General features: G+C 42.0%; 1 protein-coding gene across 5 annotated transcripts in view; it reads right to left on the bottom strand.

The window, feature by feature from the left end:
* LOC138952730 (MAPK/MAK/MRK overlapping kinase-like) overlaps positions 1 to 15,249 on the bottom strand; it is a 64,039-nt gene extending 48,790 nt beyond the window's left edge. For 2 of the 5 annotated variants that reach the window (XM_070324444.1, XM_070324443.1), the window contains exons 1-2: positions 14,650 to 15,245; positions 11,898 to 12,012 (exon numbers count right to left, since the gene is read on the bottom strand). In XM_070324444.1, coding sequence (XP_070180545.1) covers positions 11,898 to 12,012; positions 14,650 to 14,668 — 134 coding nt within the window. In that variant the 5' untranslated portion in view covers positions 14,669 to 15,245. Of the gene's footprint in view, positions 1 to 11,897; positions 12,013 to 14,649 lie in introns of all 5 variants that reach the window. The other 3 variants (XM_070324445.1, XM_070324442.1, XM_070324441.1) reach the window with 3 other exon arrangements.
* Between the last annotated feature and the right edge of the window lie 1,730 nt (positions 15,250 to 16,979).

The following is a 16,979-nucleotide window of genomic DNA, read 5'->3' on the forward strand; positions in this document are numbered from 1 at the left end:
AAACAAAAAATAAGGAGAGGAGGGCAGGGGGTGGGGTTGAGTTGACAATGCTCTGTGGAATTTGTTAAAATGAAAAGTAGTTAAGATGTTTCTTGGTAAGAATTATAAGTCTGTATTCTATATCTTGAATAACGGGCTTGTAATATTATTTTTATTTTATTTCAAATCGAGTTAAAAAGTGGAACCTTTCAGGATCACCAATAAAACCAAATAGATGAGCAAGTAAGAGGAACACGAACAATAAATCTCAAAACTTTTTACAAATAAAAGGATTAAGATGTAAGCCACGAAGGCCGTGGTAATAAAAACAATATGTACAGTTTGGCGACTAGTGGGCCTTGGGTGAGGATATGTTGTCTAGAAGGTAGTCGCTGGAATCAGGAGGGATGGCGGGAGCCACTCGACCTCAAGCTGAAACACGCTGATGTGATAATCTGGGCTTAGTTATACCCACAGCCCCATGTCCGAGTCCCTGACCAGTCGGCACAGCAGCAAGCTGTGTGACCAGCCTAGAGAACTGCTACTGCGCAGATAATCCTGGGGACTCAGACCATGGAGCTGCATATGGTCATATAAGGTTTTAAAGGTAATTCTATTTGTAGCGCATGGAGCGAAAATGTGTTGAAATGAATAGGGTTCTCCACAATGGCAGGACTTGTTAAAGATATGGAAGCGGCAGCCGCCGGCACGGAGGCGTCTGAAGATAGTGAGGAGGTTTGTTGGGAGATCGGGGTGTAGATCGTTCATATCAATGGGTTGATAGGACAGAGATGTTACGTACTGACTTCGAATGAGTTTACGGATTTTACTGTAGAACTCGGTTACTGAGTAGCCGATGTTAGTGTTAGCTGGGCTATATTCTGCCGCTTCTTTGGCAGCGACATCCGCCAGTTCATTTCCCCGGACCCCTACGTGAGAGGGGACCCAGAGAAATGATACGGATGTGCCGGATGAGATTAACTGGTGACATATAAAGAGGATTTCTCTTTGTAGCTCTGCCCGATTTGATGTGTTTCGATGCAGAGCTTGTAATGAAGAGCGCGAGTCAGAGCAGAAAACTACCGCACGCGGTGTGACTGGGAGGTCATTTATAAAAGTGCATGCCATGAGCAAGGCAAATAGCTCGGCTGAGAATATGGAGATGTCTTTATTAAGAGTATATTTCCTTGAGATTTTGAGATCTGGGATCACAAAGGCGCAGCCAACGCTGCCGTCTGCAAATTTGGATCCGTCAGTAAAGACTTTTAAATGCTCCGAGAATTTGTAGTTTAGGGTTTCTTTTGTGACAGTAGCTAGGTAGACGGGGTTATCTTTTTTGGTAGTATTATCTTCACTGTCGTATATGATAGTAGGGGTTTCCTCAAGCCAAGGCGGGTAGGAGGGCGGGGGGACCTTGGCCAGCTCACTGACCTTCACCCCGCTATCGGCTAGAATGCGGTTTACTGTGTCGGATAAGGGTAGCGTTTTGGCCAAGAGTTGAGTGCTATGTTTGGTGTTGGCCTCATAATTTTGGTGCTGAGGAAAAAAGTCAGTCAGGACCTCGCAGGCAGAGTTCTCTACCGCGTGGGCTCTGACAGCATACTGAGCTGAACGGAACATAAAATTACACAAAAGCCGCCAGACCACATCACAAACAGAACTGAAGAATGCACAGGTGTTGATTACATAGAGACACACACACTTACACACACACACACACAAACACAGAGAAGCCGTATCTATAGAGAGATAGATGACAGTGTATTTTTCGCGTGGCTATAAATTGATTCGACCTTTGCACTTTTACAGTGAGGATAATTTACGGGTCCAATTTACGTTCTGTACACTGCGTTGACCTTCTAAAAATAGGTAACAGTAACAGAACGCCGGGAATATCCGAAGACGCTCAGCGCAGTGGACAGCGCAGTGTAGTAACTTACAACTGAACGGGAAAGCCACACGAAGGAAGGGAGATAAACGCCAAACACTGGAGAAGATAAGGAAGAGTTACTTATAATGGTGAAATGAACCCAAAAACGAAAATGAGTTCAGCGCTGCGCGCTGAGAGCACGTGTTGAAATATCTCATCGATGATATTGTGTCCGGGGTGTAGCTGAATACGGTGTCCAAATTTGAAAAAGATCCACCGAGAACTTTGGCGTTGTGATGTGGTGTAGCGGCTATGGTGTGTCGGTATGGGGGCCCGGGTAAGCTGAGGTGGAACCAAAATAGCTGAGGTGGAACCAAAATCGGTTCCGCGCTGCGCGCTGAGAGCACGTGTTGAAATATCGACCAGGTTGTGTCGTGTCCCGGGTCTACTTGAATATGCCCACCAAATTTGAAGCAGATCCATCGAGAACTTTGGCCGTGCATCGCGCACAGACAGATACACACACACACACACAGACACACAGACACACAGACTCTAGTCGTATATATATATACTAGAATGAATACCCGCTTCGCCGGGTAGCCGGCTTCGCCGGGAAGAAGTACTTAGAGCCGTCCGAACTATGGACCCGCCAAGCTTAGGTCCCTCCCAGATTCGTGGAATGGGAACAGCACGAAAATGATTCAGTGGCCATAATGCCATTCCTGACCATATCGAGTCCCATCCTTGTCGACGAATGTAACCGTGTTAATCACCTTTGGAGGCGAACTCCACTCAAACAGGACTGAGCAAGTTATGGCTTCTCAAAGGAAGGCCAGTACATAAAATTACACAAAAGCCGCCAGACCACATCACAAACAGAACTGAAGAATGCACAGGTGTTGATTACATAGAGACACACACACTTACACACACACACACACAAACACAGAGAAGCCGTATCTATAGAGAGATAGATGACAGTGTATTTTTCGCGTGGCTATAAATTGATTCGACCTTTGCACTTTTACAGTGAGGATAATTTACGGGTCCAATTTACGTTCTGTACACTGCGTTGACCTTCTAAAAATAGGTAACAGTAACAGAACGCCGGGAATATCCGAAGACGCTCAGCGCAGTGGACAGCGCAGTGTAGTAACTTACAACTGAACGGGAAAGCCACACGAAGGAAGGGAGATAAACGCCAAACACTGGAGAAGATAAGGAAGAGTTACTTATAATGGTGAAATGAACCCAAAAACGAAAATGAGTTCAGCGCTGCGCGCTGAGAGCACGTGTTGAAATATCTCATCGATGATATTGTGTCCGGGGTGTAGCTGAATACGGTGTCCAAATTTGAAAAAGATCCACCGAGAACTTTGGCGTTGTGATGTGGTGTAGCGGCTATGGTGTGTCGGTATGGGGGCCCGGGTAAGCTGAGGTGGAACCAAAATAGCTGAGGTGGAACCAAAATCGGTTCCGCGCTGCGCGCTGAGAGCACGTGTTGAAATATCGACCAGGTTGTGTCGTGTCCCGGGTCTACTTGAATATGCCCACCAAATTTGAAGCAGATCCATCGAGAACTTTGGCCGTGCATCGCGCACAGACAGATACACACACACACACACAGACACACAGACACACAGACACTAGTCGTATATATATATAGATCTAACGGTAAAACAACACTGAACGGACCAAAACGTTCAATAAAAGATAGGCCTTTGTCAACGTGTCTTAGGGTTTTAACGAATGTCCTCGTTCATAGGTATGACTCACGTTGATGAAAATATACTTACGAGCTATCCTTCTTCCTTTGCTTCTGTCAAACGTTCGGCTGATTGCAAGAGCAGTAAAACAACTCGACGAGAATTTGCAAAGATTCCACGCCTTAGATTTTACGACATTAGTGTATATAGCTTCATAAACCGGCAACAACAACAAACAACAAGTCGCGTAAGGCGAAAATACAATATTTAGTCAAGTAGCTGTCGAACTCACAGAATGAAACTGAACGCAATGCCATTTTACTCGTAGCATCGTCAGGCCACCGCTCATGGCAAAGGCAGTGAAATTGACAAGAAGAGCGGGGTAGTAGTTGCGCTAAGAAGGATAGCACGCTTTTCTGTACCTCTCTTTGTTTTAACTTTCTGAGCGTGTTTTTAATCCAAACATATCATATCTATATGTTTTTGGAATGAGGAACCGACAAGGAATAAGATGAAAGTATTTTTAAATTGATTTGGACAATTTAATTTTGATAATAATTTTTATATATTTAATTTTCAGAGCTTGTTTTTAATCCGAATATAACATATTTATATGTTTTTGGAATCAGCAAATGATGGAGAATAAGATAAACGTAAATTTGGATCGTTTTATAAATTTTTATTTTTTTTTACAATTTTCCGATTTTTAATGACCAAAGTCATTAATTAATTTTTAAGCCACCAAGCTGAAATGCAATACCGAACCCCGGGCTTCGTCGAAGATTACTTGACCAAAATTTGAACCAATTTGGTTGAAAAATGAGGGCGTGACAGTGCCGCCTCAACTTTCACGAAAAGCCGGATATGACGTCATCAAAGACATTTATCAAAAAAATGAAAAAAACGTTCGGGGATTTCATACCCAGGAACTCTCATGTCAAATTTCATAAAGATCGGTCCAGTAGTTTAGTCTGAATCGCTCTACACACACACACAGACACACACACACACACACACACACACACACACACACACACACACATACACCACGACCCTCGTCTCGATTCCCCCCTCTACGTTAAAATATTTAGTCAAAACTTGACTAAATATAAAAACACACATAACTGACGATCGAGTCAAGTCTGAGTCTGAAGTCTCTCTGTATTTGAAAAGCACCTTTTCTCCAGTGTTGACCACTTGGTAAATTACAATAGATCTTTCCCACCTTTTACATAGGATAACAACATACTTAAACACCCACCAAACATCTACAGCAGGGTGGGTGTTGCTTTTTTGGTAAGAATTAAACATATGTCAATCTTCAAATAATGTATTCATCAAACAAATCCCGCTCTGCACATGCAAATAGCATCCCGACTGCTGATTTTTGGAATGTGTCCACGCAGAAGGATGCTCTCATCGCCTTTAAACGCTCGGACAGATATATATATATGTGGCGGTGAGTATGACGGCTTACTAGTGCCAAAACCTCATAATTGTAATTATCAAGGGAAAATTAGTAATTTTCCCTTGATAATTACCATTTTCACGTGTTAATTACTAATTTTTAGTTTTGGCTCACTTCCTGACGGCTTGCTAGTGCCAAAACTAAGAATTAGTAATCTTCCCGTGAAAATGAGTAACTAACAGGTGAAAACAGTAACTGACAACGTTAATTAGTATTTATCACGTGATAATGGGTAACCCCAGTGTTACACAACACTTGAGATTGACGAAGTTCTCAAATGTCGTATAGTTGTGTTCTTTTATTCTATGTGGCCCGTCTTCACAGCAGCAGACAAAAACTCGTCAAATTGAGTTCGAGGATTTATTTAGCATTCCATACATACAACTGCACATCGTAGCAGAACTCAAAGTAGAAGCCTTTTTAACATACAAATCGCGCTGGCCTATATAGTAAATACTCAATCTCGAGAATATTCCAGACCGAACATGATACAACAAAAATTAGATGAACTGTCCATGGACAAGAATAGTGACATTCTCTGTGACGTACATCAAAAGTGCCGACGCACTTAATCCAAGCGAACGCCACGAACCCACGACTCAAAACAACGTGGTAAACAACTTGTTTTGACAGGACTAGAAAGTTCACCTGCATTCTCGTCCAAACATAAATATTGTGTTTACAAAATATAATATCGGTACTTTCCCACAAAGTACAAATAACTCAACTACATGCAACACACAAAACTGAACCAAAGTTCAGCAACGGCAGCGTTTCCTAACACCCAGGTTTTGGCACTAGTAAGCCGTCATAGGGCTCACTAGTGCCAAAACTTCATAATTGTAATTATCAAGAGAAAATTAGTAATTTTCCCTGGATAATTACTATTTTCACGTGTTAATTACTAATTTTCCCGGGAAAATTACTAACTTTCACCTGTTAATCACTTAATGACTAATTTTTAGTTTTGGCTCACTTCCTGACGGATTGCTAGTGCCAAAACTAAAATGTAGTAGTTTTCTCGGGAAAATTACTAATTATCCCGTGAAAATGAGTAACTAACAAGTGAAAACAGTAACTGACAGCGTTAATTAGTAATTATCACGTGATAATGGGTAACCCCAGGTTTTGGCACTAGTAAGCCGTCATAGGTGAGCATGAGCGTGTACAAGAGAAGGAAGCAGTCGATCTTTAACGATCTTCGTGGGGCGTGGCCGACATGAGGGGAGTGGTGAAGGATGTTGATTAGATTGTCACAACGTCTGCGTGTTCTCTCTGTCACTGCTAGGACCACACGTCTCTGTCTGTACTGCAAATATCAACACACAAAACAGAGAGAGAGAGAGAGAAGAGAGAGAGAAAAGAGAGAGAGAGAGAGAGAGAGAGAGAGAGAGAGAGAGAGAGAGAGAGAGAGCCAAACGGGCAAACAGACAGACAGTGACAGGTGACCAAGAATGACTCTCCGAGCACTAGATGCGGCTAATATAAATAGGGTAAACATTATCATTTTTACCACTCAGCGGTGCCTCCCAGATGCCGATCAACAATTTTTCTCTCACTCCGCGCGAAAGGGTATGGAGATACGGATATATATATATATATATATATACTAGAGGAATACCCGGCTTCGCCGGGGTGAATCGCGAGACAGAGACAGACAGCGTGGCGGTTCACCACAATCACCTTTGAAGGCGAAGTCCTCTCAAACGGGATTGAGAATTTTAGAGCTTATTTCTAAGTCCTATATTATCTGTTATGGCTTCTCAAATGCCAGAATATACAGACAGACAAAAGCCGCCAGACCCCATCACAAACAGAACTCTACAATCCACAGGTGTTGCCTCCACACACACACACACACACACACACACACACACACACACACACACACACACACACACACACACACACACACACACACACACACAGAAGCCGTATATATCTATCTATATATATATAAATATATAGAGATAGATGACAGTGGATTTTTCGATAAATAGATTCGACCTTTGCACTTTTACAGTGAGGACAACTTACGGGTACATGCAAGGAAAGCCCACAACTTCGAAGGCGAACAACTCTGCAGAGTCTACTGTGAAGGGCGACGGTAGTCTCCCTGTCACACTCGACCCCCTTTGAATGAACTTTGTCCCCAAAGTTCCGAACCATGGACCCGCCAAGCTTAGGTCCCTCCCAAGTGGAATGGGAACAGCACGAAAATGATTCAGTGGCCTGAACATTATTTTCATGTCGAGTCCCATCGCTGTCGACGACGCCAAATGTAACCGAGTGCCGAAACACCACAATCACCTTTGAAGGCGAAGTCCACTCAAACGGGATTGAGAATAACTGTTATGGCTTCTCGAAGGAAGGCCTGAACATACAGACACACCAAAGCCGCCAGACCACATCACAAACAGAACTCTACAATCCACAGGTGTTGCCCACACACACACACACACAAACACACACACACACACACACACAGAGAAGCCGTATATATATATGTATATCTATATCTATTGATATATAGAGATAGATAACAGTGTAGTTTTCGCGTGGCTATAAATTGATTCGACATTTTCACTTTTACAGTAAGAAACAACTTACGGGTGCAAGGAAAGCGTTCTGGACACTGCAGTGACATTCTAAAAATAGTAACGTAGTAACGGGAATATGGATTGACGCCACACGAAGGAAGGGAGATAAACGCTGAAAACACTGGAGAAGATAAGGAAGAGTTACTGGGAATGGATCCAGAGAAAAACCAAAATCGGTTCAGCGCTGCGCGCTGAGAGCACGTGTTGAAATATCTCATCGAGCAGGTTGTGTCCGGGGTGTAGCTGAATATGGCCACCAAATTTGAAACAGATCCATCGAGAACCTTGGGCGTGCATCGCGGACACACACACACACACACACACACACACACACACACACACACACACACACACACACACACACGTCGTATATATATATAGATATACTAGATGAATACCCGCTTCGCCGGGTACGGCTTCGCCGGGAAGAAGGAAGGGGGATAAACGTGCAAAACACTGGAGAAGATAAGGAAGAGTAATACCCGCCTTAGCCGGGACAGTGACCTTCTAAAAATAGTATAACGGGAATATGGATTGAGCGTTGTCGACAGTGACCTTCTAAAAATAGAAACGGGAATATGGATTGACGCCACACGAAGGAAGGGAGATAAACGCTGAAAACACTGGAGAAGATAAAGAAGAGTTACTGGGAATGGATCCAGAGAAAAACCAAAATCTGTTCAGCGCTGCGCGCTGAGAGTACGTGTTGAAATATCTCATCGACCAGGTTGTGTCCGGGGTGTACCTGAATATTGCCACCAAATTTGAAAGAGATCCATCGAGAACTTTGGCCGTGCATCGCGGACACACACACACACACACACACACACACACACACACACACACACACACACACAAGTCGTATATATATATATATATAGATGATCATTTTGTGGAATCTGTTCCCCAAAGTTATGGGGGGTCGTTTGAGGACGGCAAGTGTGGCCGTCACCAAATCCCTTGCAGACCAAACTTTATGGCAGTCGACAGGAGTTGGAGAAAACGACAACATATATCACCAGTGAGTGCTGGACTGATCGTGTAACCTCTGCGAACGCCAAGAAGAAGAAGAAGAGGACAGCAAGAATCAGCATAACTACATGTCATTTCTGGGGTCGCCACCAGGTCACTAAGCTGTCTATATCGGTGACAGTACTGTCATAAATCATTTTGTTCCCTCTCGTCCACCCGCCGCAAACCACACGTCAGACACCAAAGTCCCCATTAAATCCCGTGATAAATATGGGGGGGGGGGGGGGGGGTTGGTTGGTGGGTCCGAGGAAGGGGTATTCTGGAGTCTCTCTCTCTCTCTCTCTCTCTCTCTCTCTATATATATATATATATATATATATATATATATATATCCTTGGGTGTGTGTGTGTGTGCGTGTGTGTGTGTGTGTGTATGTCTGCGTGCGTGTGCGCGTGTTTCCGTTGTTTTTTACCACACACATACACACACTATACACAATCACTGTGCACCTGGTCGTGATCAACCATCTTAGCAAGTGTATACTAAGTCCAAGATCAAAGACTAACAACTTCCGACCATATAAATCTCGACGGCCGGGTATAACACCAAAACAGTGCCGCTGTCCCTGGAGTATTGAACGCTTGTGGTCAGTCAATAATCGCTTTAGGGGGGTATTGTTGACCCCTCTGGTTTCAATGGCATCCTTGATCAGGGTAGATTGAGATACCCGAATCGACCGATATGTGGGTGGATGGATCGAGTTTGCTTTCAAATATGTACGCGTGGTTTCTTGACTTCCTGACCAAGCCTGATATTTATCAGGAAAGTTGCTGATAGGCCAGTGTAGCAATGAATGACGTACACTAGTAGCAAGGAATGACGTTCGGTGTTTAATACTGCCTGGTACCAGCAGACCTAGTTTGATAGTGAGCATCTCGTTACTCCCCCGTATCGTTACTCCCCCGGCTCGTTACTCCCCCGGCTTGTTACTAACCCTAACCCTAACCCTAACCCAACCCTAATCCTAACCCTAAGGGGGAGTAACGAGCCGATCCCGTTTGATTGGGTTTTCTTCTCTGAATGCAGATAAATATCGTCGTGTTCGTCTGCTTCACACTTTCTTTCTCTTCCTCCTCCCGAGTCAAACTCCTCAGTCACACACACACACACACACACACACACACAGGGGAGAGAGAGAGAGAGCACTGGCAATCAAAGGTTACACCTCGGGACAAAAGCACGGACTTAATCCCATATTGACCATGCCTCAGCGTTGCCGATCCGATTTTGTGGGTCACGGTAGTAATAGTATTATCAGCCCCTTCAAATCCTCATTAAGTAATCACGTTTTCCACCCAAGCGATCAATCTGTAATCCGATAGATTTTGTGTGCCCACCTACCGAGCTTTGACAAAGATCAAATTGGCCACGGATTGTGGAAAATCAGTTCTAAGGCCACTCTGGCACAGATAAAAGCTTATGCATTTGTATGCAGGACTGACATACTGTTTCTGATCGTTTCTCATATTAGTGCTCCAGTCCATGCACCGTTCTGTTAGTGCTCCAGAAATGCGTTCATGCACCGTGCTAATTAGTTGAAAACGGAAAGTCGTTAAGCTGAAATAGACCCAAGCATGATTTTCTTCAAGCCAGCGACAGGTCAGCCGTGAAAGCTTGGAGGCATAATACGGACCTACCAACAAACAATTACCGTTATGTGATGTTATACATACATATATATATATATATATACTAGATGAATACTCGCTTCGCCGGGTACGGCTTCGCCGGGAAGAAGTCGAGCCGAATACCCGGCTGCGCCGCTTTGCCGGGTGTACGCCGGCTTTGCCGGCGCACCGCACGAAGGAAGGGAGATAAACGCGCAAAACACTGGAGAAGAGTAAAAATAGTATAACGGGAATATGGATTGAGCGTTGTAGACAGTGACCTTCTAAAAATAGAAACGGAATATGGATTGACGCCACACGAAGGAAGGGAGATAAACGCTGAAAACACTGGAGAAGATAAGGAAGAGTTACTGGGAATGGATCCAGAGAAAAACCAAAATCGGTTCAGCGCTGCGCGCTGAGAGCACGTGTTGAAATATCTCATCAAGCAGGTTGTGTCCGGGGTGTAGCTGAATATGGCCACCAAATTTGAAAGAGATCCATCGAGAACTTTTGCCGTGCATCGCGGACACACACACACACACACACACAGACACAAGTCGTATATATATATATATATATATATATTTTATAAATATACGTAAAGGAAACAAGAGTGCATTGGTTAGTTTAGCTTTAGGGCGTGTTGATCGCTGATCGAGACACTCCTTCCTTCCCCACACCATGTTCCTCTCCCTCACCCCCACCCTTTGTGTCCACCCTTTTCCCGAACTTCTGTGACTGATCCCTCTCTATTAACCTCATAACATTGAAGCAACCAGGATTTAACAAGAGAAGAAGTCTCTAAACGGAAGTAAATTCACACACTTCATTAAAAAAAATAAAAAAATATTGAAGAAAGCAGGGTATTAAAAGGAAGAAGTCGTGAATTGGTGGGCTGAGATTTGAGTGAGTGGGTTCTTACAATGGCGGCTCCACTGCATGAAGAGAAACAAATGTGTGAAGGAGAAATCAGAAGCAGTTAGAAACCTGACCAAATCTGACTCACTGTCTACCCAGCCCTAGCTATGCCAGTTTTCCTACAATCATTAAAATACATGAACTTGTATGTTTCACAGAGCGCACTTTGCTGTAACCTGTAGCATCCTATTGGCAAGTTATTAATTTGAACTAAGCTTTGTGGCAAGAGTAATTGAGCAGTTAAGTTGTTAGGCGTTTGTTGTCTTTGTTTGTTTGTTTGTTTTTGAAGACTGATGATAATTATATATATGGTCAGAAAGTGATTCTTTGTGGTCCTGTAATTCCATGGTTACCTGCTCACATGTCAGCCCAATAAATCACTTTACCAGGATGCTTCATTTTAAAAGTCTTCTGATATCTGAAGATGGAGCATGGCTGCCAATATGGCAGGGTGATTGAAAACAGCCAAACAGGTAATCTTCCCATTTGACAGAGTGGCTTTCACTGTATCAATTAAGTTGCTCTGAATGTTTCAAGTGTGCTAGGCTAAACAACAAGTGTATACCAGTCAGACATGTGTGGTCTTACATCCTTTTGATCCCGCAGACACTGTAATCATTCCACTGAATGCTCAACAACAACCAAACACAACTAAACACCTGAAAACTTCATGTTAACTAGTACATTTACAGCATCAGTATCTACTCTTACCTTTCATAGCTCTGTTTCATCTTTTTACACGCCTTATACGTGCCATCTTTGATGTTTTGGACTTTGAGTACCTCCGAAAAGGTACCCTCGCCCTTTTTGCCAAGTATCCGATATTCTGAAATAAACAATGATATTTTAAACATTCAGTATCAGGTTTTATTAATCTGAAAGGAAATCACTGCCTGCCGTTAATAATTTCCTGAAATACTTCACAGCTAATATAAAAACCTGTTTCTCTCTCTCTCAGCCTCTCTGTTTAATCATCTTATAATCTTGAATTATTCACCTTCATTATTGTCATATTCCTCTACCTTTATCATCATTTTCAGCCTTACTTTTTTCATAACGGTCTCTTCTTTTAATAGTTAATTTTGATGTTCATGTAATTGTTCCCCTCTCTGTCTCTGTCTCTGTCTCTGTCTCTGTCTCTGTCTCTCTCTCTCTCTCTCTCTCTGTCTCTGTCTCTCTCTCTCTCTCTAAGTGTAACACACACACACACACACATACACACACACACATTACTAACAGTAACAAGAGTGATTTTAAAACACAATGAGCAATACAGACCTCTCTTTTCTATGTAAACCAATTTTGTACACTGTATCAAAACCAAGAATACTGAACAAAAATGCTCTGCATTATCAGAGCACATTGCAAAACTGCATGAAGTCTGTACATGAAACTAAACAGTCAAACTAACTAGCACAAGAATATGATAATTAAAAAAAAATACACTAAAGGTTATGTTTTGAAACAATGCCTTTGTTTTCTTTTTCTTTTTTGGCAGGATAAAACTTAGGTCTGATCCACTGAAGTGTGAGATATTTCTGTTTGGGGCACCAAAATTCTGCCAAAATATGATCATCTCAGGGTCAGGGATGTCGTTAGGCATCGGACATAGACCGATTAAAAGGCTCAAATGTCCGATTCACATGGCCGCATGGCGGTCAGATGTCCTATCGATTTCCACTGAGCGCTGTCATTGTCTGACAAGAACTCCATTCCTTCGGACAGCGCGTTATTTGATAATTTTCATAAGGTTAACTATTCATGGCTGAGCCTGTGTAATACTAGTTAGTTAGAATTAGACAGCAAAGAGACCATCTATGTAGGCAAACTGTTTTGTCGAATCTGTCAAGAAAAAGCTCTGTCAAGAAATTATGCATTTTGTGTGCCAATCAAAGTAATAGTGCTGAAGTTTTTGGTTGCTTTTTAGTTTGTTTGTTTCTTTGTGTGTGTGCGTGTCCTGTTTGAAACAAAAGTAATAAAACAATATACACACACAATGTTGGTGCCGGTGCATATACTGATATATGTGTGTGTGCACATGATTTTGTGTTTTGCACAAAATTATAATGTCCTATTAAAATGTCTGAAAGCAGTCAAATGTCCTATTGATGCCGAAGAGCTCAGGACATTTGTCCTATAGGTATGAATTTGTGGCAACATCCCTAATCAATATAAAAATGATGATGCTCAGAATACTGTTTATAACAAATTATATGATGACTGCATGCAATAAGCTTTGGAGAAAAAAAACCCACTAAAATTAAAAAACAAGGAAAAACTAAAAAACACAAGGCAGTGGACTTCAGGGCCGGACCCAGGGGGGGGGTTCCAGGGGTTCCGGAACCCCACCCCTGGAAAAAGCATGTACCTTGCTTTGACTTTTACTAGTTTTAGCACCAAAACAATGCTGCTCTTAACCCTCAAAACAAGGCCCAGAATGCACCAGATTGCACAGATTTTAACCGTTTTTCAAAAATTTTCCGGGGGAGCATAAAGCAGGCGCGCGCTTGTGGCTTCGCCACTTCGCTGATTTGCCCCCCCAAAAAAGGAGGAACCCCCCCCCTTACAACTCATTTGGTCCGGCCCTGGACTTGAACTTTCTCACTATACCTGTTGTTACTGTGACAACCTACATCTTAAAATAAAGCATAAACAAGTCATACCAATCGCTGCACACCTTGTGTGACATGCTATGATGCATGCTTCTGTTGTACAGCTCAATCATAAAAGTACAAACACTGTTAACATTGATATTTTATGACTTTGCCCCAAATACTTGCCACTCCATTCAGACACTGACTTTAGTACCCACTTCGATACTGGGATTTGGTGTACAATCTATAAAATGTGCATTGATCAACAGCACTAAACTAGTGGAACAGGTAATAACATTTCCTCCCGTTGCATAAATGTAAATCAGGGGTTGGTTGAACAGAACAAGGGTTGAAGGAGTCGGAGGGTGGGTGTGTGTGGGGGGGGGGGGGGGGGGGTAGAGGCAAGGTGAACTCGGCAGGAGTAAAGTGTCATGTTTCAAGGTATCAGTCCTTTTCACATAACTGTAACTGAAACCGTGGAACCCATGATCTCTCTCTCTCTCGTATTCCATTGAGAGATACACACACACACACACACGCATACACACACACACACACACATACACACACACACACACACACACACACACACACACACACACACACACACACACACACACACACACAAAATCACTTCACAGTTTAAAAAACACTCGATCTCTATTTGTAAAGTCGAAGTTCCGATTGCTCTCTCTCTCTCTCTCTCTCTCTCTCTCTCTCTCTCTCTCTCTCTCTCTCTCTCTCTCTCTCTCTTTCTCTCTTTCTCTCTCTCTCGTATTCCATTGAGAGAAAAACACACACACACGACATACTAACAAAAACGTACGAACACACTCTATTCTATACACACAAATAAAACATTGACTTACTTTGCAGAAGCAGGTTCATCCAGGCGGGCGTATGAGGCACATGTACAATCCAGAATCTTTCAGTGCCGCTCGGGCACCGTTGATTGACAATGCTACACTCTTAGTGTTATCCAAACATACGACTCGTTCCAGTCGGCATGATCAAGTGGTCGATCACAACTTCGGCGAAATTTCGAGTGTTGTCGAAGAAAATAGGAAGTGGAAAAATGAATAAATCCGACAGAATTGTGCGCTCTCCACTTCACTGGCTCAGTAGTAATCACATTTACTTTATCCAGTCATTGTTAGACGAACGAAAAACAACACATTCTCGTCGAAAAAGGAAAAGATCTGATGCACTTCTCTACCCTTCTTACACACTGTGGCAGGCCATTTCAGTTTTTCAATAGAATCCCGAGCAGGCACGAAGATGGCCGATCACCGCTTCGTGTGTTGTCGGCATAGCGACGATACACAATGACGCGAGCAGACGACATTGTTCGCACCGTGAAAGAATAATGACTTCGCCGCTTTCATCCATGTCAACTATCAGATAAAAGAGTTAAAAAGATATGTATATTTAGCAGTCTACTTCTGCTAGACGGAGACGGTGTAAATTTGCAGTCAGGATGGCAAAGTAATGATTTGAAGTGCTCTATGTACTAGGATAATGTAGAAAAGTGCTCACGGAACTCGCACGAATGTTTCACGTTTTTGATTGACACTTCTGAGAAATATAAGAGCAGTAGAACTGCAGTTCACATCTAATTATGAAAAGTACTTAATTGATAATAGGACAGCTACCAGGCTTTATTTACAAATCTGTTCATTCATTTATACGTTTACGTTGTGGACAGACATGATGTAATTAACATCCAGTGTCGTGTCGGGCCGGTGTAACACGAGAAAATTACTCCCACGAAAATGTTACTCCCGAGTAAAGATTTCGTACGAAAATGTTACTCCCCTTACGAAAAAAGTACTCCCCCCTAACACGAGAAAATTACTCCCTTGTACTCCCGAGTAAACATTTCGTACGAAATGTTTACTCCCCTTCACGAAAAAATAACTCCCCCCGCCCGGCGAGTAAAAATGTACGAAAATTTTACTCCCCTAACACATTTTGCAAGACATTATTATTCCCCTTACAAAACATTATTCCCCTTGTTACGAAGAATTTTTTCCCCTCAGTTGGCACCATACTTTTACGTCATACTAGCGCCAACAGTACTTTCAACTAGACTTTGAAATTCAGACGGGGGTTGTGACGTACAAGGGAGAGGAAGCATGTGTGTGTGTGTGTTGTGTGTGTGTGTGTGTGTGTGTGTGTGTGTGTGTTGTGTGTGTGTGTGTGTGTGCGAAGAAGAACTAACGATCAAGACAAGACCCAGACCACAGGCCCCGGAATGTAACTTTCTCTACAATATATACTGATTTAGGCGGTGTTTTGTAAATAACATATATGAAGCACCCCATTTAAAACATGTTGAAACAACTTTAAATGCTCAGTGGTCTTTGGCATGACCAGTTTAATTTACGATGTTCCGAAAAATGGTTTAAATTGAAAACGTTGCAATGCCGAAAAGATCAATATATATATACAATCGTGGTTTTCAGAATTAAACGAAAAAGAAACTTGTTTGAATTATAGATTGTTTAAAGATACATTTATATTTGAAAATTATTTGAACATTTTACCCAATAACCTAGCACTCTCTTTTTTACGTTTTAGAACATTAAATCATAAATTGCCAATACAGAAAGGCCGAATGTTAAATATACCACATAACGAAAGAATATGTGTTAAATGCCAGTCTGGAGAACTCGAAGATGAATTTCATTATATATTTCAGTGTCATTTTTTTTAACATTTGAGGAAAAGGTTGTTACCATTGTATTTTCGTAGAAATTCAAATGCAGTCAAATTTAAACATTTATTTGAATTAACAAAAAAAAAGGAAAGTTATTGAATTTAATATATTTTATTAAGAGTAATTTGAAAGAGTTCTGATTATTTGATAACGTTTTTTTTTATTAAAACAAAAATGAACACAGAAGCATATACATTCCTGTAAAAATATGTATGATCACAATTATTTAGTTATGAATTAAGCTTGATTTATTTTCGGTTAATTAAAAGTGTTGTGTCTCATTATTACCAGAGACATACATTGAAATCTATGTGTCTGTTATTACATATCTTTTTTGTCGTTTTTATTGCAATTTTATTTTTATTCATGTAACCCTAGGGGTTTTGTGAAATAAATATTGACTTGACTTGTCACTTCACTGTGACGACTGTCTTCAGTCTAAGTTGAGCGGCTATGATCGTATGTTACATCGCATGCAAT

This window comes from Littorina saxatilis, linkage group LG17, assembly GCF_037325665.1.
Source record: "Littorina saxatilis isolate snail1 linkage group LG17, US_GU_Lsax_2.0, whole genome shotgun sequence".
NCBI classification, from domain to species: domain Eukaryota; kingdom Metazoa; phylum Mollusca; class Gastropoda; order Littorinimorpha; family Littorinidae; genus Littorina; species Littorina saxatilis.